This window comes from Populus euphratica, unplaced genomic scaffold (assembly GCF_000495115.2).
Source record: "Populus euphratica unplaced genomic scaffold, PopEup_1.0 scaffold7.1, whole genome shotgun sequence".
NCBI lineage: Eukaryota > Viridiplantae > Streptophyta > Magnoliopsida > Malpighiales > Salicaceae > Populus > Populus euphratica.
Genome location: NW_011499871.1, coordinates 1354966 through 1378855, shown reverse-complemented (window position 1 = coordinate 1378855; position 23890 = coordinate 1354966). Strand labels below are relative to the sequence as shown.

Sequence of the window (23890 nt, the reverse complement as noted above, 5' to 3'; positions counted from 1 at the left end):
TGCAAGGGCATAGAGCGACTACGACTTGAGGAGGTTCAGGTCCTCAAGTGATTGACTAGATGTCGCTGAAAGGCATGAGAGATGACTGAACCATGATGCATAACGGGACATGTTGAAAGCCCAGTAATTACGCTTTCTAGGACTTTTGTAGAAGGCCGAAGCCTAGTCATGCACTTTTTTTAATCGGAAAATGAACCTAGTCCTGCATATCCAAGTTTCATTTTCTTTGTCTGGCCCAATTGGAAACTTGGAGCCCACCAAATTATACCATGTAAGATCCGGTTCAGAACAGGTATACAAGCAGGAGTTAAATTATACCGTTTAAGACACGGTTTAAAGCTTGGTAAGTAATTCCATGAAAGGTGGTTCCCACCTTCACCGTCATGCCAAATGGACTTGTTGAAAATGTACCGTCTTAACGCGTTCCTTCTTTTGACTCCCTTGATTAACGTCGGTTTGCCAAGTGGATTTTTTTCACATTGTTGAGTACAATATAGTCTCCGCCTCTTTTTAAAATTTTCTTTGGATGTGGACCGTCACCAATCCTCCCTCACCTAGAGAGGTGTATGGATGACGTCAAAATTATTTTTCTTATTCTATTATATTTTTTTATTAAAAGTATTTTTCTATCATTACATAATCATTAATCTATTACATAATTCAAATATTATTTTAAAGTATTTAGAAGTATAATTGTGATTTTTTTAAAGTGTTTTTTACTCTAAAAAAATATTAAAATAAAATTTTTTATTTTTAAAATATATTTTTGATATTAATTTATCAAAATAATATAAAAACATCAAAAAAAATTATTTTGAAGCAAAGAAAAAATAAAATAAAAATTTATTTTTTAAAACATAAAAATAAATAAAGTTTTTACTTAACACGCAACCATTGAACTAAACTTATTTATGTGTTTTTTATTTTAATTTTTGACCCATTCTCTAGTTGTTTAGCAACTAAAGCTGGTGGGATAAATTTTTATTTTGATACAAATAAGAACTTTTATTTTTATTTTTATTACAAGAAAACACGCACATTAGTGTAAAAAAGACGAGTTCTACACATGTATATTAAGTTTTGGATAGCTATTGATTATAATAAATATGTGAAACACACTCGGAATACTCGAATTATTTATATCAAGCAAATATAGTAAAATGCCCTTGTGAATATATATATATATATAGATGGATAAGAGTGATATCGTTATCCTTGAGAAGGTGAGCAAATGTGGACATTTATGCAAAAATAGATTTATTAACTCCATCATTCTTTCATTAAAACATTATCCCTTCTTTGTTAACCAAATAGTGAAACAAGATTGCACAAAATTATACAATAGAATATCTTTTCAGAACAGTGATATTCATTGTTGATTAATTGTACACTTGACACTTCGGCAAATTATGTTTTTGGCAAATTAAATGTACACTTTGTATTTTGCAAGTTTTGCTTCTTGATCCTTGACTCTATTCTTTCAATTAAGCCCTTTCAAGTTATGTTTTTGTGTTATGCACTTATGTGTGTTCTAATCTATTTTGCCAAGGTTTTTTATGTTTTGTTAGGATCCTCAACGTTGATTGAAGACCAATTTTACAAAATGAGGTTATTACTACTTCTTGAGAAAATAAATTAAAATGAGGACCACGATTTACATGAATGAAGAAATTGAGTGCTTTTACATAATTTGAGTATAAAATTTTCAATTGCTCCATCAAATTTTAATTTTATCCTATCCAATTCTTATTCTTTCCATTTTCATTTTAAAATTTATTTTTTTTACATTTTAGTCTTTCAAGTTTTGAAATGAGAGAGAAAGTCACAAAATAGGTGAGAAGATTCTTGATTAAGATTAAGAGAATAACTAAGTAGAGATGACTTTTAATTTGAATGACACTAGAAAAAATATATTGGACATTGGATTTTTTTTAAAATTTAATGTAATTATAAGTTTTTACGTCAATTAAATGTGTTTTGTTATTGAAAATAAATTTTTCAAGTTTATATGATTTTTTTTACACATTACTGATTTGTTAACTCTTTTCCTTACTATTCTCAAATAAAATATTTAACATGTATTTAGTAATGTAATGGATATTCACTTTCAAAAGTATTTTTAATTAAAAACATAACATAATAATTTTTTCATATATATTTTTTATCTGTGTTATTTGTACATTAAAATCATTTAAAAATACTTATTAAAGCATTATTTTGATGCTTTTTTTTTCAAATGAAAACCAAGTTAAGAAATAGGTTGCAAAAATAAACACTCACGGACTATTTGGCATTGTAGTAGGTTATATTTTTTGCCTATATATATGTATATATATATATTGCTAGCAAAATAGTTTATGCTTTGTACATCAAACCCTACATTACTAATAATTAGTTTTCAAACTTTTATTTTGTATAAAATAAAATAATTTATATTTAATTTGTTTTACATGAAAAAATCTATCTTGTATAAATTTTAATTAAACACGTATTTTTTTAATATAATTTTTTAAATTCACAATATGAAAAATACATCTAGAATGGTTAAATTTACCTATCACGCTCCATCGTACAGATGTAATTGACCAAAAGAAAGGACTCACCTGAGCACACACATCCACGATAACCAGTCACAACACGCTACAAATTTCTTCTACACGCAAGTCTCCCTTAATTATTGAATCTTACCATTTTCTAAATAATAATAATAATCTTTTTATTTACGGGAGTATTTGACATATTTAGTTTCAACTGATTTTTTTTAAAATGAAATTATAATTTTAAATTATAACACCAAAAATAAATTTAAAAAATATTATTTTAATATATCTAAAAAAAACCTCTATAAAATATAAGCACCCATAGAATGAAAGGAATTCCCACCAGTTAAACAAAAACCCGATCAAAACGCCAATCCTTTATTTCCACCGAGCACGTGCTTTGTGTCCCGTCTTGCCCGCTGCCCTTTTCTTTCCCACCTGCCCAACCTGTCCCGCTTTCCCTCTCTCTATATTAAACCTCCACATAATGACCAGAACCCTAGATAACCTTTCGTTCTCGAAATGGCCGGTAAACTCGCCGCTACCATCACTGTCACTGTTCTTTTCTTTCTATGCACCATCGCATTTTCTCGCACCCCGTTAGATCTAGGGACTCTACCCGAATTACCAAAATCCGAGCCGAAAGCCACCCCTGTTCTCCTCCTCCCTAGCCAGAGTCCCGAAACAACAGTAAATTATCCAGTGGATGTAAAAATCGAGGACAAAGCGGACCCAGGGTCATCAACAACGAAATCGATCGAGACGGTGGTGCCGTTAACAGTTGTGACTTTCCGTCCAATAAACCGTCATTTCTTCCCTCGACGTCCCCTACTGCCGTTACGTCCTCGTTACCGATGTCGTCATGGGCAAGGGATGATGAAGCCACGTGTCTACGGTAATGATATGTTTGTATCTGGTGGGAAGGTCCATGGACATGGACTTTATTATAAGGAGACACGTGGCGTTGGGAGGCAGATTCCTGTCAAGAGGGCCAGGGTTTATTTCTTTGATGACGTGGCAAATGGAGAACAGAGGGTGTGGAGATACAGGAAGCATCATAAGCACCTCCAAGTGGAAGGAGAAGAGAGGGAAAAGGAAGAGAAGCATGGGCATAAACAGGAGCACAAGTGGGGGTTTTTGAAGGGGATTCGCAAGTTTTTGAAGCATGGTTTCTGAGGAAATGTGGAAGCTATTAGTATTATAAAATATCATGTGTGTTTCGTGCTGGGTTTAATATTGCATCCTATGAGAGAGATGTAGTAGTGTGCGTGCTGAATCGAAATGTTTGTTGCTGCTCTATAGCCGATATGTATATGGCATGTGATACATGAATAATGAAATTACTTATGCTTTGTGTTTCAGGCAGGCAATTTATAAATAGATTCTTCAACCCTTCAAGCCTAGGAAGGTTTGCGGGGATTTTCAAGAACAATTTGGAGCTGGGGTAGCCTCCTGGAATAAGGACTTGGACATCCATCATAAAATAAAAGCAAGACATTTAAATCCTTTTTTTTTTTAATAAAATAAAACAATCGATTATAGCGCAAATGTTTACTAGGAAAAATATAATTGTCCGTAAATCTTTATTAGATTTCAAACTTTTATTTTAGTATTTGAGATTGACATGTTTGATTTTCAATTTTTTATTTAAAAATATATTTTTTATTTTTTAAAATTTATTTGATTTCATGAAATCATTTATAATTATAAAAATAATAATTTAAAAACAAATAAAAGGTTTTAAAAATATTTTTAGATGCAAAAATAAATTATTAACAAAATTTTAAAGGGTGGCCTTTTCATAGTGAACAATACATTGTTCACTCTTTACACGCTCACATATAATTATAAATTAACTCTGTAATTTATTTTTTTAATTTCATTCTTAACTATTTATTTTTGAATTATTTGACATGCACAACAACTCTATTGTTTGAAGCTTTTGCATTTTTTATTTCGTAAGCAAGTATAGAATTGCAAGCATAGAGATCAAAATAAAATTACATCCAAAATAATAAATGTTCTCCAGAGTTTATGCAAAAAAATAACTTAGATGCTTTGTCTTTACGAATAACATAATTTATAAAATTTAGTTTCTTTTAAATTTTAAAAACTCAATTTTACTATTTTTCTGTCTTTAGTTAAAAAGAAAAAAGAGAGAAATATTATTCATGTCATTTTTAATAACCAAAATAGTTATTTTTGATATTCACAAGTTCCATACAATGAAAAAAATTTGATGAGAGCGGTATTTAAAACCTCGATGATGCATAAAAACCAGATCTAAGTCGAGGATTACAAATCTAGTCTGATTTAAAGTTTGGTTATTTATTTGTTGAATCAAAATGGATTTTTATTCTTTTGGTTGTAATGTATTTGATTTTGATTTTTTTATTGAATCAGTTTTTTTTTCAATTCTATCCCTTGATATTTTATTTTTATATTAAATTTTATTTTTATTTTTTATTGTTATGTTTAGTTTTTCTTATCCTTTTCTTAATTTTTTTTCAATTTCATTATTTATGATTTGATTTTATTTATTTTTTGTGTAGAATTCACTTATTCTTTTCAAATCTACATTTTTTTATTCATTTTTTGTTATTTTTTTAATTTTATCTCTAATTATTTTTGCTGGTTAAAATTTAACATTATTTTTTTTCAGGCTTGCCTTTTGTACCGTGACCTGACTTCATGATCTGTGTCATAAATTTTTAAGGTTGAACTGGCTTGATTTTAGTTATTTTTAATTTCATCCATTGTCATTGGGTTTATTACAAATTGATATTTGTTGTCTTTTTACCTTTCCTTTCTATAGAGTTATCTTGATATCATGTGCAGGGACATGAATTCAATAAGTTCGACATGTTTGACTCATGTTTTTGTTTTTTTATTTTTTTAATTTCATCTTTTAATATTAGGTTGATTTGAGAATTAAGTTTTATAATTTTATTTAATTTGTTTTTCACATGGCTATTCTAATTCCATAACTATGTTATAGATTTGGCTTGAATTCTACTCAAGCCGGATGATAAAAAAAATATCATATTTAGTTCCTTCAGGGGATGTATTTTTAAGAATTCACCTATGTACTAGCTTATACAAACCTATATTAATTATTTTTTTAGACTTGGATCAATTATTTTTTTTAAAATTATTTTATTTTCACTTTTCTCATTCATCATTTTATTTGATTGGAATTGAGATTTATATTTTTTGTTTTGACTTTTTTTTCTTTACAATTATTTTTTTTTCATTTAATTTTTATTTTATTAACAAATAAGATTATTGGGATATGTTAAGAATATTGTAAAGATAATTTTTTATAATATTAATAAGGTTCATCCTTAACATTAAATTATTATTTTATTTTCTATTGATATCTTATTTTTTAATTATATTGTTAAATATATTCCATTCAATAACTTGAATCTCGCATTTTTACGCCGCAGGCCACCTATCTATTCTATATACCTAATTCAAAATAATAGCTATCCATACAAAATTTCTGACCATCTCGACACTGAAGGCTGGGAGAAAAAGGAAACTCTGTCCTGTGTTCATCAACAGCCGACCAAATCGGGAAACGCGATAAATTTGCAACTTGCTTGAGACTCCTTTTGATTTCTAAGATACATTCCTGAACAATTTATGTGTCATCTACAAGCTGAACCTCTGTTATCTCCTTTTCTTTTTCGGTGTATTCACTTGTGTTTTTGACAAAACGTTACTCTTATATGCTCAACATAAGGGAAAGATTACAAGCTGATAATTTAAAATACTTCTAATGGTGGCACAGTCCAGCTCCACTTCTCATCTCTTTCATGCTTTTGCGGTCACTTGCCTCTCTCTGTTTTACCGTCTTTTCGCCGTTTCTAAATTTCTTTATCCAGTTTTGCACCTTTACAGCTTTATATAAAGCTCGGACGAGTGGACATCCAAGGCTACGCTGTGACAGAAGACCAGGTTCATGGGCTCCCCGATAACACAGATTTCTATCCTTATCGAGCCATGTTCAATAACACTAGTGCCTTATGGCTTTGGAGTTTGGACTTACTGGGGCATCTATTTTCCAAGAACGACATAATTTCCACCCCTACTAGTTCTGCGGAAGCTGTAGTAGTATGGCCGCAAATGCACAAGGCAATCGTCCTACCGAAGGAGGCTCAATCTCAGAAGCTTCAACATCTTCAATCCTACGACAGAGTAATAGAAGCAAGCTTAAACCTTATCTACAGTCATCTCATTTGGCGAAAACGTCACCATTCTTTGGTCCCTAGCAACTTGTTCAAAACGAGGCATTATCAAGGATTAACCGCGTGCCAATTCACAGCTTGAAACCTGAAAGCTTTATCATGCACCAGCACTCAGGATGAGAACAGAATGTGAACTTATCATTCTGGGTTCTGGTTTCTATGGGCAGTCTATGGTCATGCCTAACAAAAACAGGTCGATAAAGTGTAACTGGGTTGAGTGGAGACTCACCCATGAGTGCGACACAGAGATGCATAAACCAACTAGCCAGAAAAAGGATTAGAAGTAGTTGAACAAATGCAAAACAAACATTCTAATGTTCGATTGTGTCATCGTGCATGCATATTTACAATCAGATGTGAATACATACCACATTATTAAAGCATTGAACAAGAACAAAAGACAATCTGGCGTGTTGGTTTTGTTTAGGAATCCTATATAGGCAGTAAATGAGCTTGCCCACTACTATAGACAAAAGATATCCAAATAGTGCAAGGAGATTGAACAGAAGTGTAAGGAAAAGAAAAGTGACTTCGCCTCTTGGATGCCAAATTCTCCATTCTTTGACAATGAAAACCTTATATTTCCAAATAAATTCTCTACACCAGGAATCAGCCCCACATACTTACATTCTGTCAATGGGTTCTGTCCGGTCTTGCACAGCCAAACGCTCTGACACATCAGCCAATGACTTCAGGTTGCACTTGATCAGGGCCTCAACAAAGTAACATGTTTCATCCTTGGTATTTCCATCAGGCACGTCCACTACAAATGACTCGATCACCAACGTACCTGGTCGCCCATCAATGACCTTTGGATGAACAGTAACAATGGACGAATAGTTCTGTAAAATAGACAAACAATGAGAATGAAGCGTTTTTAGCCGACAGAACAAAATGGCAAGGATGGCATGAGAAGATAAAAGACCAACAAGTTGTTCAAATCATAGAAATAAATCTAGCAACCTCAAATGTGAATTCTAGAAATGCATATGGTAGAAAATTCTTACTAGTTATCATACAAATCTGGTATATAGCTAGTCACTAAGCAAGATCTTGTTTATGAATCATACAAATTGAATAACCTAGTTTCTAAAACCGATCAATGATGGTAGATCAATCACATTGCATGTAATCTTGTTTACGATGACATTACTTTTCAGAAGCTTTCAGATTTTCATTTAGTTAAATCTTAACCTGAAATTCAAACTCAGAGCCCCAATGGTACAGTAAAGTTCGATTCTAACTCCTGTAACTTAACACAAAAATTACTCAACAAAATATATCCGGCCAAATTGTGACACAAATTTTACAGGTTATTTTGTAATGTGGCAAATAATTTTAGAATATGGTGCTAGAATTCAGAGCAAAACTGCATCAGCATCTGCAACGATCAAAAACCATATTATAACATTTTTCGCAAAACCGCATTAACAACAAGGTAGACCAACCACACAAACTCTAGAGGAATGGTTTATGCAATGCTATCCACATCGTGCAACCAGTCTAATCTTGTCAGGTTAATCTAAGATTCAGCTCCCACCAACACACATGTGATTATTTGAATTCACTGAACTTTCAATACTTAGAATTGCTTCATCAAACACAATCCAGCGCATGTTTATGCAAGACAGCAAAGAAAAATGTACCTTGAGTCTATGATCTCCACCAACAATCTTCATACCAAAAATATGCTCATCGTCATCTAATAGCTCCAAACGTTCAGTACTAGTAGTAGCTGGAAGTCCAGACTTAACATTCCCCTCTCTAACACTTCCAATCTGAAGGTCACCCTGCGCAATGCACCTGCTTACAAACGGCTTATACTTCTGTGGTTGATCAAATCTCCTCACCAAAGACCACACCTGATCATGCAAACACCACCAATAATTCACACACGCATAAAATTATCAAGACATTTTCATCTTCTCCGTAGAAATCCAATCATTCAAGCCATAACATATGAAGCGGTAATGTCATTTCTACCCACAATTACAAAAATTTTGAATTTAAATGATCACGAAAAGAGTAAATATTCTTCATAGCTTCAGCTTCGGAACAAATTCATTAAAACTGCACAATTTTTCATTGTTTTAGCACAAATTGATCGAAACACAACAATTTACACAAACTTTCAACCTTCAAAATAAGCAACAGCACAGACAAGTAATGACCTCATTCTTATAAATCCAAAAACTGAACCAATTTCAATCATAGCTTCAAATTTGAATCAATTTATCACTTAAAAAAAAAAAAACATGCTACAGACTTATTTAATAATATATAAGATCATTTATCTTTAAACAAAAACTCATCCAAACATGCCCTGAAACTAAAATCCATACAAAATAGAACCATAAATAAATCCAATGAACAATATAAACAATCTTAAATGATCTCAGATCTTAAAAAAAAAACTAAATATTAACTTTAACCATTAAAAAAACAGAGACAAAGACAAAGGAGCCGGTGTTTACAAGAGGAACAGGAGCTTTAATGTGTTTAACAAGAGAAGAACTACACTGATGTTCTTTAACATCATGTTTATGATGTCTTTTTACAAACTCATCTTCCATCATTCCATTCGCAATCGTCACATAATCATTTGTCACCATCTTTAAAGGTTAAAAGATCGCCGCAGCCGGTGGTGGTGGTGGTTTCAGCAGAAGAAGAAAAGGACAAAGAGCACCGCCATTGGCAGCTCCTCCAATAGCGAAAGGTCCAGAGCTTCTTCTCATCTCATCGTTTACTACTACTTGATTATTAGTATTATTATTATAATTTATTTATTTAAAAAAATAAATAAGAAACAAATAGCAAGTTGCCTATTTTTTAGTGTTGTTTTCCTTTGTTTGTACTTTCTACATTTTAGTCTCTTTTTTTTGAAGACGTAACGTTTTAGTCCTTAAAGACTTTATTGCCCATTTCATATGACAGCCAAGTGTATAGCTATAAGACCCGACGAGAGTCGACCTAGCTAAATAGTAGACTCGGGTTGGGAGCACTTAAGTAAAAACAACCTTTGGTCTTTTTTGATAAAAAAAAATAAAAATAATATTATTTTAGATTTTAAAAATTTCATTCATCATACCAGAACCAACCTTTGGTCTTTTTTGATAAAAAAATAAAATAAAAACAATATTATTTTAAATTTTAAAAATTTCATTCATCATACCAGAACTGTTAAAGATGATAAATATATATTGACCCAAACCAATCTCAATTAATATATATATTTTTCAATAGTTACCTCATTGGATAAATAACGAACAAAGTATGAATAGTATTAAATCCAATCCATACCTAACTTGATATATATAATTCTATTAAATATCTTTTATTTTGTGTTAAATAATAGTAAATCTTTGATTTGGCAAGGATATAGTAATAACTCATTCTATGAGTGCATATTTTTATTTCAAAATTAATTTTTAATTACATCTATCAAGTCGAGTAGTTATTTTTATTAGGTTACGAGTTATTCTTAAATTTACTTATTATTCTTCTTTCCATTTATTTAAAGATTTGTCATTTATGGGGGAAATCTAAAACAAAAGAATTGAAATATATACTCACACCACTTGATCTTGAGCTAGACCTTGAATAATAAGATGGAAAGCATGCTAATCTTCTATAATTTAGAGCTGTTTCTAAACTAGTTTTTGAAGAGGATGGAGCTCAGGGTGTTTAAGAGCTCAGTGAGGACCGGATAATATCAATAATTTCAGATCCCAAGTGATGCAACTTGCAGCCTTTTATTCCCAGGAATATTCCTCGGGGTAGCTTTGCTAGCAAGCAAACATTATTTATTTGTTTTCTAGATTTTATTAGGTACTCAAATAGTTATTCCCAGGAAAATAACGAGCTTTCTTCCCATGGAATGATGCGGGAAAATAACGAGCTTTCTTCCCATGGAAACATGAAAATCGTTTTTTTCCTGAGCCTCGTTCCTCGGGTGAAAAGTGGTTTTATAAAAATTATTATTTTTATTTTTTTATTATTAAAAAATTAATTAATAAAAAATATTTTTTGGTTAAAAAAATATTAGGTTTGATTTTTTTTAAAATATTTTTTTATATTTTGGATAGAAAATACTTTTAGAAGTTATCAAAATTTAAAAATATCATATTATTTTATGATTGTATCAAATTTTATCCTTAAACTTTTAATTAATATATATATATATATAGACACACATGGGTGTGTGTATTTGAAATATATTTTTTAATTTAATTTTTTATAATTTAATTTTTATATTAACTCTAGTTCTTATTTTTATAATTGTTATTTTTTTTATTTTTTAATTAAAATTTTATATATATCAAATTTGATACTCATTCTTTTAATTGTTACTTATTTTATTTAAAATAATTTATGAAATAGTCATTATTATTATTATTATTATCTTTTAATTTTTTTATTTGTTAGGTTTTATCTTTATTATTTTGATTATTATTTATTTTATTTGAGATAATTTATGAAATTATATTTTTTTCAATTTCATTCTCATTGGACTTTTTGATGTAAGATTTATTCTTCATTATTTTAATAAACTTGAAAAAAATAAAATATTAATAAGTTATTTTTCTACTAATTTTCCATGATATAACCAAATACTAAAAATTATTTTTTAATTTATTTTCTATTATACTACCAAACATAAAAAACAATTTACTTTTCTATAATTAATTTTTCTGAAATTTACTTTTTAAAAAAAAATTAATTTTAAATAAACACAGGGAGCTTAGAAAGTATTTGGTAATGTGATAATTTTTTTAAAAAAGTATTTGGTAATGTGATAATTTTAATTATATTTTTAAAAAATTTATTTTTTTTATTTTTATTTAAAATAATTTTTTTTTATTTTCAGATTATTTTAATGTATTAATATTAAAAATAATTTTTTAAAAATAAATAATTATTTTAATTTATTTTAAAATAAAAAATATTTTAAATCATTTCATAACAATAATATCAAACAAACCCTATCTGACTGTTCTTCGCCGCAGCGACGCTCACAAGGTAGGGGAATAAGTATAAATTCGTACCAATCAATCCACGCTCATTTTACATTTTGTTTTCTACGAAAACACTGTTTATTTCTTGCATGTAATCCCAACTTTACTGGAAAAGATGTCATTTGACTTTATTCTTCCAATTAAAAGACATGCAAAGTACATGAGCTACAATAATACCCACATGTAAAAAAAGAGAGGATAGAAGTACGATTATAATTCCTAACGTACCAAAACTCAAGTTAAAAGAGTGTTCAAGGGTACATAAATAATTGAATTTAAAATATTTTTTATTTAAAAATAATAAATAATATTTTTTATTTTTAAAAAATAATTTTTAATATTAACAAATAAAAACAATCTAAAAAAATAAAAAAATAATTTTAAATTATTTTTTTAATTTTTAAAAAACACGGTTTTAACCATGTTTTGAAATACTGTCAAGTATGGTATCAAAATTAATATTTATTTGAAAATAAATTATTTAATGAGTAAACTATTGAATTTTATATGTCTAGCAATGTTTTTTAATGTGAAATTGAGTGATATTAGATTAAAATAGTTTATGATATGGTGTTTGATGTTATTTTTAGGATTCTACTGATATGAGAATATATGGAAAAAAAATTTGTGTTGTATTTTGATTATAAAGCAGTACTAAAATTTCTACATGGTCAGAAAAGAAGTAGTAATAAATTGCACACGAGATGGTGACTTACCTTCAACAATTTATATTTAAAATCATGCATAAGAGAGGTTTAAAATAAGATTATTACTACTTTAAGTATAAAGGATACCTCATTAGTTATTTTGAGAGGAAAGATTAATAGATTTTATTGCTTGAAAAGCTTTTATGAGCATGATTAAGATTTTAGCCAGCCGTGAGAAAAGTGTTAGAAAACTCAGAACTTACTCATTAATTACTTTTGCATTCATGATATGAGGTTATCAACTTTGCATTCTTCATTTTTTATTGAAAGAAAAGGTAATTCTAGACTTGAAAGGATGAGTTTTGGCTAGTTACTTAACCGAGAGGAGACTATTGCCATTTTTAATTAGAGGCCCTACTAGCCTCTATTATAATAAGATATTTATAAATTTAAATGAAAAAAAGTAAGGGTGTTAAAAAAATCATCATATCTATAATATTTATATTATCTAACCCTACTTCATCTCTTAAAATCATATAATATAAATATTACATGTGATAGTATGTAAAAAAACCTAAGAAATAGATATCATAAGTTAGGTGATAGGTTGAAATTTTTGAAACTTGAGTAACCTAGCCCACCTGTATACTTTATATTACTTTTTTTATATATAGTTTATGGATTGAGCTTTTATTTTTATTTTATTTAGAAATATTTCAACTCTAAATTTTTGTTAGTAGGTTTTCTTTTAGATTTCATTAACATAACAAAAAAAGGCTTGTTTTTCTTATCAAAACAGAAAGTAGATATGTAATTAGAATTTAATAATGATGCGAGATATGAAAACTATACCTAATATTAGGGGTGCAATAACACCTATATTCCAATAGATAAAGAGAAAAATAAAGTCACTAAATTCAACACTTAGCAATATGATTCAGATTATATGTGATGTTAAACCAAAAACAGAAATTGAGACACTATCTCACCAAAATATTCAAGAAATGAGATAGGGTGATGCATGATTTGTATGCAATAATGCCAAAATACAGTGCAATAAATAAAGCACCATTTGAATTTTTATATATGCAATGTGCTACGTAATTGATCCTGTACCAATTTCAAAGAGGGTTATAATATTGTTGCAGATCGAACAGATGGTAGCAGATGCATAAGATCAAATTCATGTATACTTTGCACACGATAATGGGATATTGTTGCGCTTGCATGTGTAGATATCATACATAATAATGCCAAACACAGTTCAATAAATAAAGCATCATTTCAAGATTATGTATATACAGTGTCCTAGCCATGCACTTGATTAATCTTGTACTAAGCACTGGGATGTTGCACTTGCATATATAAAATTCACAAAATGCAATAGATAAAGCATAATTATTAGCAAACCAATGCTAGATATAATAAGACTACTGATAAACACTATCTCACCAAAATATTCAAGAAATGAGATAGGGTGATGCATGATTTGTATGCAATAATGCCAAAATACAGTGCAATAAATAAAGCACCATTTGAATTTTTATATATGCAATGTGCTACGTAATTGATCCTGTACCAATTTCAAAGAGGGTTATAATATTGTTGCAGATCGAACAGATGGTAGCAGATGCATAAGATCAAATTCATGTATACTTTGCACACGATAATGGGATATTGTTGCGCTTGCATGTGTAGATATCATACATAATAATGCCAAACACAGTTCAATAAATAAAGCATCATTTCAAGATTATGTATATACAGTGTCCTAGCCATGCACTTGATTAATCTTGTACTAGTTCCGAAAGGCAATTGTTATGTCACATAGAACATTCACTTACTTTACAAGCAAATACGAGACATATATTACAGCAAGCCAATACCATGTGCAAAGAGACCATCGATAAACATTGTTTGTTTCCATGTGTTCGAGAAAACAGATACGATGATGGTGTCTCCGTACAAGAAAAGAAGCTACACCATAAGGGATATGGACTTCGCAACATTTCAGTAATAATGTTTATATTGTTAATTTTCCAAATAATATTTATATTTCAAAGGCTTTCAATTTTTAAGATATTTATTCTTATGGTGATGATAAGCAGCAACTAGATGTCTGGTAGGTGTATTTATAGATCAAATGTCCATATCCAATAAGAAATCCAGACGAGTTTTAGATCAAATGCCCATATCCAATAAGAAATCCAGACGAGTTTGGTGATGAAAAGAGCAAAATTTGAATTTGACTGTAAAATCAAGCTGGAAGTTTACAAGCCTAGTTGTGTAAGGGACCATCGTGATGTAATTGGTTGTCATTTTGTGCCCATATTAGATCCAAAGTATATTCTTTTAGATTTTTTTTTATTCCTTTTCTAATTAGTTTAACTATAACGTTAGGAGTTGTAAAATCCTCATTTCTTCATTTTTGTTATACGCATAATTAACTTTATTAAACGGCAAGATTGACATCCAATGCCCATCGATTGAATGAAAGTGAGTTAATCTATAGTACTCGTTAGTGTAAAGATTTTCTAGTAGAGAGATATAAAATTATTAGATATTTATAAACTATTATTCCTTTGAAATATATTATGATAACTATCTAGTTATATAGGTATCGCGTTATTATATATAGATCTAGAAATATATAATAATCTCTCAAAAAGTTTACTTCAATATTTAATTTTAAAAAATAATATACTTTCTGAAAATAGCATCTTATAGTTTCAAACTGCAATAAAATCAGAGGAATAAATGTGTTAATACAATTTTTGTATTTATTAATATAAATAATTCTTGATTTATTTAACTAAATATATGCATAATATTTTTTATTATGATTTTTTAAAAAAAATATTGAAAAATCTAACATATTTTTTTTTTTTATCAAAATAAATTATTTGACTTGGAATGAAACGCCGGTCAAATACCTCGTATAAGTTAAAATTCTTAGGTTAAATTTTAAAAAAAACTGACTTTTAATTAAAGCAAAACTTGACTCAATTCTGTAACAAATTCTTAATTAAAATTTAAAGTTATTTCCAATCAAATGATTTTTTAAAATAAAAAATTGTACGTTGGTTTTTGTTTTCTGGGTAGATTGTACGTTGCCTTACAATCAGATCACTCCATTATTGAAGCTTTATGAATCTTACTGGCCCAATCTCACGGGGAACAAGAATAAAGCACAACATTATGAATCTTACTGGCCCAAACTGGATCTCACGGGGAACAAGAATAAAGCACAAGAAATGGATTTGTGCAAGGCAATTTCTATATCTACTTAAAAATTATAATATGCTGCAGTGTATTCAAGTTTACAAGATAAAGTATACGATGCATTCAGTAAAATAAATCAACATTTCGTAATCGTTAAGAGAAAGTTTTGATACAATATAAATAGTATTTTTTTTCCTTTTTTTAAGATAAAATATATATTTTCTGTCGAGATTATGCTATACCATTTGTAACGGAATATTCAGGCTTTTATAAGCTCTAACACAACAAATTAATGGATGTGCTTACGGATTCATACCCATTAACGTGGCTTGTTATACAAGTTTAATATTAATTCTTTTTCCTTATAAGGCAGGACAGTTTTTTTTGGACGAAAGTTGAAATTTATTCGCAATTCTTGTCGATAATTAATCATGTTGTAAACACAATCAGAAAATTGATTTACAACCACGGAATATTTTTTCAACGTAAAAGCTATATTTTTATTGGTATAAATAATTTATTGATGGAAATTATGCATCACCAGTGAGTGTCTTATTGGTAATTTTAAAACCATCAATAATTTAATTGGTAATTTAAATATTGATAAATAAACTGATAAAATATTAATTTTAATAATAAAAATAAATGTTGGTCAAGTATATACTTGAAACAACATCAAATAAGATTGTAATTAATTCTAAATTAATTTTGAATAAAATCTTTAATAAATTAGGATAATGTTTAGTTGTTTTTTTAAGATATAATTAAAATTATTTTATTAAAATCTTTTTAATAACACCAAGTGTATTAAAAATAAAACTTTAATATACCTCTACTAATTCAATCTTTCTTAATCATTTTGTCTTCATCAAACTTTAAATTGACCTTCTAAACATATTAATTAAATACAGAGATAATTATTGAAACAATCATTATCTGAATAACGATTAGCTTCCACTGCTATTCCCAAGAACCAATACCTCTTAAATCATTGGAAAGACGAGCTCCTCGTCATATAAAAAGGAACAGTTTATCAAACAAATACACGGGTCATCTACTCTGCTTTTGATTTGTATCCCTCAGTCCTCTTCATCCATGAAAAGGTTCCCTTCATCGATTATTATTTGAAAAGCACCTAAATTAGTATCGAGTAAGACAAGGGAAAGTAGTGAAGAACTACAAATATAATTGCTAGGTATTGAGGTTGTATTTTTTAGTTAAAATTTATTTTTTAAAATTTTTTTATATAGTAATTTTAGAATATTTTGATACGCTCCTGTTAAAAATAAATTTTAATAAATTAAAAAAATATTTTAATATATATTCTTAAATAAAAAAACACTTTCAAATTAACTCCTAACATGCTCCAAGCACCCCTAATTTGTTACTTGTAACAACTGATGTTACCCAGGCTTTGCAGCAACCAATTGTGGAGCACGGGAGTATGCAACAAGAAATCCTTGAATGCCCTAATAAGAAAACAAGAGGCCGAACTATAACCACAAGAAGCCTCTCTTTATTAGCAACAAGGGGAAGCTGTAAAATCCATTCAAAACTCAAAATATAATCATAAAACAAAACTGCTACTATAAACAACAGTAGATGCCAAACTCTCTCTTACAATACCCAGTTTGGTACTCTGCCAAGAGACAGCCCTAAAATTGCCTTGATACAAAAACAACGGCCACAATAGGACGACCATATTAAGAATTCTTTTTACCTGAACTAGAACAAGCTCCAAAAATCCTACAAAAAAAAGACAGTAAATAGAGATAGCATACTTAGATAGCAACTACCATTTACATTTTGCACTAAGAAAACATCCAGAGATACAATGAGCAAATGTTTCTCCAAATTAATAATCATCCGTCCCTAATTCAGATTGGTAACAGAAATGATACTTAATTAGCAAGAACCTCCCAAATTAACTCAGGATCATAAGATGGCATTCTTGCAAGCGAACAGCCTTCGAATTCCGAATCTTGTGGCACCATTACAGTACAATCTGTAGACAAAGAAGGAGAAGAACTCTCACACTTCCAAAGCCCCTCTTCAGAAACAGACGGCGACACCAATTCACTACAACCCCAATTATTGCCCGAAAGAAAAGGCGGCGGCGGCTGCGACGAGGACGACGACGGTGATGGTGTTGATGAATTTGAATCTACCTTCACTGGTTTTTGACTTTCTGTGCTTTTACCATCAACAGTACTCTTGTTTCCTGCATTCTTTTTAGCCCTCTCTTTTTTAACCTTCTGACAAATTGCCTGAATCTTGGCATCTACGGTACTCTTCAAAACATCCAATCTTGTACAATCTTTAAATCCTAGCTCAGTAGGATCTTTTAGATTTGGAAAATTCAATCTTGCATATTCACCTCTAAGTTTATAAGCTGCACGATCATAAGCAAAAGCTGCAGCTTCTGCTGTGTCATAGGTACCTAACCAGACTCTCATTCTGTTTTGAGGGAGTCTAATTTCAGCAACCCATTTGCCCCAATGCCTCTGCCTGACTCCTCTGTATAGTTTCTTCTTGGTCGGAGCCAAATAATTTCTAGTGTGCACAGGGTTTTGAAGAGGGTTTGCTAGCCAATTGTGAGAAAAGGAAGTGTTTGTTCTGTTTTCTTCACTGAATTTTTGTAATAGATCTCTCTGGTGGAGATAGACTGATGAGCCTAAAGGCTCAAAAGCTGGAGTAGTAAGAGTACTTGCTGCTTGGCAATACGAGAAAACTGAATCCAAAGTGTTGGTCCCTCCTGCCAATATAAGTTGTGACAGTGAGGAACCAATATCAATTGTGTTGTTAAATGCAAAAGAAAAGTTGTTTTCTTGCATTCTTTCCATGATTATCTGAAACTTTTGGAACGGAAAACAGAGGAAACAGGGAGAAAATAAAAGGGAAGTAAAATGGGCACTAAAAACCGTCCCTTTTCCTTCAAAATATTAGTTTTCAAAAGAAAAATGAGATCCTAGTAAAAAAGAAACGGTCTTGCTAGAAAACAATGAAGGGGTTTTGAGAGATGAAGAGAAAGCTTAAGGCTTGAGCTATAATGGGCAAACGGAATAATAAAGTGTTTGATGAAGAGCAGATTGGCGATGGTGAAACGAAAGTAATTTGGCTTTGAGAGAAGAAGATGTCGTCGGAATTTTTTGGGGGAAGTATTTCAAAGAAGATTTTTGGGTTAGGGTGGCTTGTGTTTGGGTACTAGTTGGTGTATTTATAGCTGCAGAGCAAGTTGAGGACTTTCCGTGGCCTTGCCGTATTTTACAGCTATGAAATTCCTCGTCTTTTGAAATTTTAGTCCAAGTAAAGGTTGGCCTCTGCCGTAATGACAATAATGCACTCATGGTGTTAACAAAAACTAATGGTTGGCTTCTTTTTTCTTTTTATTTTTTCATTTAATCCTTCTATATTTATTTTATTCATGATTGATAAATGTACTGTATTTTTTTTTTTCGATAGATCAAAACTCTAGGGACTATAAATGATGAATGGAAAAAAATTAATTTATTTAATTTTTTTTTATTTTAGCCCCTAAATATAAGAACCGATCAGTTGAGTTACGAGTTTCATTTCACATGAGTTTAAGTTAATTTTTTTAAAATTTAGTCCATAATTCTCCAAAGAAGCTTTGATATAAGCTCGAATTCCATCTGATCCAAGCTTAATCTATCATTTGACTTGGACTCGATTATGCATAATATTGTTCGGGTTTTTAATTTTTTGAGAGACCAAAAGTCAAGGGACTATAAATGACAAATGGAAAAAATAATCCCTTAAAGGAAAAAACAACTGAAGGCTGTAGAATTTAAGGGGAGAAAAGAAAAAAAATAATAAGAAAAGAAATGGAAAGAAAACTTATTATTGGCACCACCACTATGAGAAAAAAAAGTGCCACGCATTGTTACTATTATTTCCATGAACTGAGTCGTGATTTTTATATATAAATTGGGATTGACCATGAATAATTTGTCATGTCTCTGCCATAAAATAAAAATAATAAAATATGTAATGTTAATTTATTATTAAAATCAATCCATATTTTTATGGATTATTTTGATTGTCTATAGCCCTAAAAATTGACTTGACACGTTGTTACAGCTCCCATACAGTTAATTTGATGCTCAATCTATGCAAATAATTGGATTAGAATGTTTAAAAATTGATCTATTAAGTTGATTTTAATGATATCATCATAGAATTTCTCATGATTTGATTATTTTGTTGCATCTAAGTAACACAATGCCGCTTAAGCTTTTTGTTCTTGGGTTATTCATTACTCATGTCAGGCTACTACCAGTTTATTTTTGTATATTATGAATTTACACCTAATATTTACAAAAATAAGCTCACAATGATGTTATTTACACTTCAGAATCCATATATGCAGTGAAGTGGGCACCGAATTGGGGTGTTTTGGAATGTGTGAATTGTATTTTCAAAATTTTTTAAATTATTTTATTTAAGATTGATTTTTTAATATTTTCAGATGATTTTAGTATACTAATATCAAGAATAATTTTAAAAAAATAAAAATAATTTTATTTTAATATATTTCTAAATAAAAAATATTTTGAACTGTTATTAACACTACAATCCCAAGCCCTAAGATACCCTTATATGTATATATAATCTTCACTCATGTAAGTTCTCCCCAAACTCCACTGGTTAGCTTATTGATTTACGGTATGTTTAGTGTTGGGGGTCTCTTGTTCTCAGAGCACGAGAAAAGAAAAGAAACGAAAAGAAAAGTATAAGAGGAGTGTTTGACAATAGTTAATCTCTGGTCAATCCGTCTCAGAACATGTAATTATTAATTTTTCAAAAAACTACTTGACAATAGGATATATCTTAATCTCAAATTTCTGTTAATTAAACAACAATTTGAGGTACAATTAGAGGAAACATAGCTAAACAAAATACTTACTCGATTCATTGTTTTTTTACATTTGATATCCACAATGAAAGTACAGTTTTTAAAAAGCTAACGTTAATATTAATGAAATCTAGGCTTTTAAGTTTTAACTATCTCAAGCAAATACAAGGTAGTAAATAAACAAGGACTTATGTGTCAAAAGCACATGAAGTTACTCTAGATCGCCACTGGAGATTTTGTGGTGCGGCTTAAAAATACTTTCTATTTAAATGTAGTCCCGGATATATCTTGAAAATATTTTTCAATAATAATTTTTTATTTTTAAATTTTAGTACATTAAAATTATTTAAAACATATGAAAATTATTAGTTTAATATTTTTTTGAATAAATAACAATTTTAAAAACAGAATAAAATTCAAAATCACATATGATCTCATAAGATTTCTCCAGGCTACAACCCTATTATGTGCCTATGGGAGGTAGAAATTGATTGTTGAAATGCTTTTTACTTAAAATTATATTAAAATAATTTATTTTTTAATTTATTTTTAATACTAACCTATAAAAACAATTTAAAAATAAAAATAAATTCAAAACTAATAAAAATTCAAAATCTTTCCGTTCTATTTATTACACAGAAGTCAGAGCTACCTGTGTGTTTAAAAAGTCTTACACATTTAAAGCCTTCTCTGCCACGCGTCTTGGCTTTTGGCAGTGCGAGGACATTTTGCTTTTCCGTTTCTTCTCGTGCCGGATAAATTGTCCTTAATTTTTTTCTGCCTTTCTTTATATTCCAGGGGACACTCTGCACTCCTATCCGAAGCTGCACTTCAAGCTCTGCTCGGCTATGTAGCCGGCTAAGCTCTCTCTCTCTCTCTCTCTCTCAACATGTTAGGAAGTAAAAGAAAAAAAATGAATTAAATGTTTGGAGAAGTTAAAAAAGAACGATCTTTTGGTCTCGTTTTGCCTATCATGATTCTATTTTTTAGTTATCAACTTAAATATAAAGCATGTGAGTAGAATTCTCGTAAATTCCTTGAATTGTTTTTATTTAAAGTGGTCAGTATATGTTTGATTTGATTAGAGAATTAAATTTATTTAATTTTATATGTAAAACTAGCATAAAATAGCACATATCACAAAATGAGAGCCATGATGTATGATTCTAGTGTTGTAAGTGATTGGAATTTATTAAATTATTATTAGAATATCATATTGATATAAGGGATGCTCGAAAGAAAATAGTCTCAGTTAATTTACAATCTGGTTTAAGAATAACTTCATTTCAAATAAAAGAATTATTAAAAGCATTTATAATTCATGCTCTGAATGGAGATTTTCTTTTTTCCTCTTAAATAGCACCGCAGCAAAAATAATTAATAAACCAGTTGAGAAAAAAAATAGAAAAATTTAAATGGTACTGTTGTAGAACCAATACACAATATATTTCACTACTAGTAGCGCAACGCAACCTTTATATATATATATAACATTCATTACCTTGAATGTTTAGTAGCGCAATCTTTAAAGAGGTTCTGCTACTAAGAGTAGCATAGCTTTTAAAAATATAAAATAAATAAATATAAAGATTATGCTGCTTGGTAAGCAAATTTTGAGACAAATGAATAAAATACCCAATCTTTATTTTTATTTTTTTAATTTTTAAGAGATGCACTACTCCTAGCAGTATAGAATTAAACAAATGAAAGTAGCACAATTTATTGAGTTTTAATTGATTGTGCTACTTAGCGCGCGCTGTGATATTTATTTTTCTTAGTTGTAATAACTTATTAATTATTTTTGTTTTTTAGTGGATCTACAAGGAATTTAAAAACTTAATGTTTAAATATGTATTTGATAATATGGTGTAACATGCTTTTTAAAAATGTATTTTTAGTTATAAATGCACTACAATAATTTGTTTTATTTGATTTATGTTTTATATCAGCATATTAAAGTTATCAAAAAAATATTTAAAAATATTAATTTAATATTTTAAATATTTTTTTAAATAAATAAATTAAACTACAAAGACAAACACTCATCAAGAGTTCACAATATCTTGTATAGAGCTAGCACATGCTACCCTCTTTTCCCTTTGTCTCTCCTCGTGTGCAACTTTTGTTAATAACTACATATGTTGTATGTGTTTCAACACGGCCAAGAAAATGTTTTTACATAAAAAAAGTGTTAGGCTAAAAAAAATTAAATTTTGAGTCATTAATTCAAGTGATAAAAAAACAACAACAACAATAAATAAATAAATAAATAAATAATAAATAATATAAAAAAACAACAACAATAATAAATAAACAAAAAAAAATAAAAAAAAATAAAAAGAATTATATATGAGTCTATATGGATTATATGTCAAACAACCCAATACTAATATAGTAGAAGGAAAACCATAAAAAAAGAAAAAGTAAGATTCCAAAAAAAGAAGAAAAAACATCAGTTTTGAAAAAAACTAAAAAAAACCAAGTGAATCTTTTAAACTTGGTTTAATTTTAAAAACTTATAACTCACTGAATTATGGACCAAACAAAATAATCAACTTAATTGTTGTAAATAATGATAAAATTTGAGAGAAAAACAATAGTTAAGGAGGTTGAAATTTGAAAAAAAAAATACAAATAAAAGAAATAGAAATTAAAATAATGAGTGTCAAATTTGAAAGATTAAAAAATCATAGAGAATGAAATTAAAAAAATATTTTTAATTTGATAGATTATTTACATAATAAAGGTGAAACTGAAAATAATTATAGAGGGTTCATTTAATAGAATCAAGTCCAAAAAATAAAAAAAAATAAAAAAAAACTAGACGAAAAAAGAAAAAAACTATATGAACCACTTAAACATAGTCTAATCTCTAAAATTTATAACTTGTGAAATTTTAGACATGAGTTCAATAAAGAAACTTAACTATTAACAAATTTAATTTTGAAATATGAAATCACATAAAAATACTAATAAAAAAACTTGCAAAAAAATAGCTAAAAAAGAATGGGGATAAAATTTAACAGAAAAAACCAGAGGATAATAAAATTTTAAAAATAAAATAAAAATAATCATAAATAAAATAAACTACAATTAACAATGATCTCAATATTAAATCATGTTTAAATTGATCAGGATTTTTTTTTTATAAGGATATGATACCCACGTTATTAATTCATACCTCATTAATTAATACGTTATAAAAGATATCTACAATCAATATTAATATTAGATATAAAAAAGGAAAAAATTTATAATAAAAACACAAAGAAACATTTAAGGTTATATATAGAATGCCATATTTTGAGGCTTTCAGTGAGAAAGATATCTACAACCA

The 23890-nt window shown here is 28.9% G+C and overlaps 3 protein-coding genes across 3 annotated transcripts; 1 reads left to right on the top strand and 2 right to left on the bottom strand.

Annotated features, from left to right (window-relative positions):
- Positions 1–2904: 2904 nt before the first annotated feature.
- LOC105127345 (uncharacterized) lies at positions 2905–3901 on the top strand. The gene has a single exon (XM_011028604.1). It carries the CDS (start codon positions 3063–3065, stop codon positions 3714–3716), a length of 654 nt encoding a protein of 217 aa, XP_011026906.1. The 5' UTR covers positions 2905–3062; the 3' UTR covers positions 3717–3901.
- A 3154-nt stretch (positions 3902–7055) lies between these two features.
- On the bottom strand, positions 7056–9569 carry LOC105127343 (abscisic acid receptor PYL8-like). Its single transcript, XM_011028603.1, has 3 exons — positions 9268–9569; positions 8440–8655; positions 7056–7635 (listed from the first exon to the last, which is right to left on the bottom strand). Exons 1-3 carry the CDS (start codon positions 9403–9405, stop codon positions 7417–7419), a joined length of 573 nt encoding a protein of 190 aa, XP_011026905.1. The 5' UTR covers positions 9406–9569; the 3' UTR covers positions 7056–7416.
- A 7652-nt stretch (positions 9570–17221) lies between these two features.
- On the bottom strand, positions 17222–18889 carry LOC105127342 (ethylene-responsive transcription factor ERF061-like). The gene has a single exon (XM_011028602.1). It carries the CDS (start codon positions 18518–18520, stop codon positions 17579–17581), a length of 942 nt encoding a protein of 313 aa, XP_011026904.1. The 5' UTR covers positions 18521–18889; the 3' UTR covers positions 17222–17578.
- Between the last annotated feature and the right edge of the window lie 5001 nt (positions 18890–23890).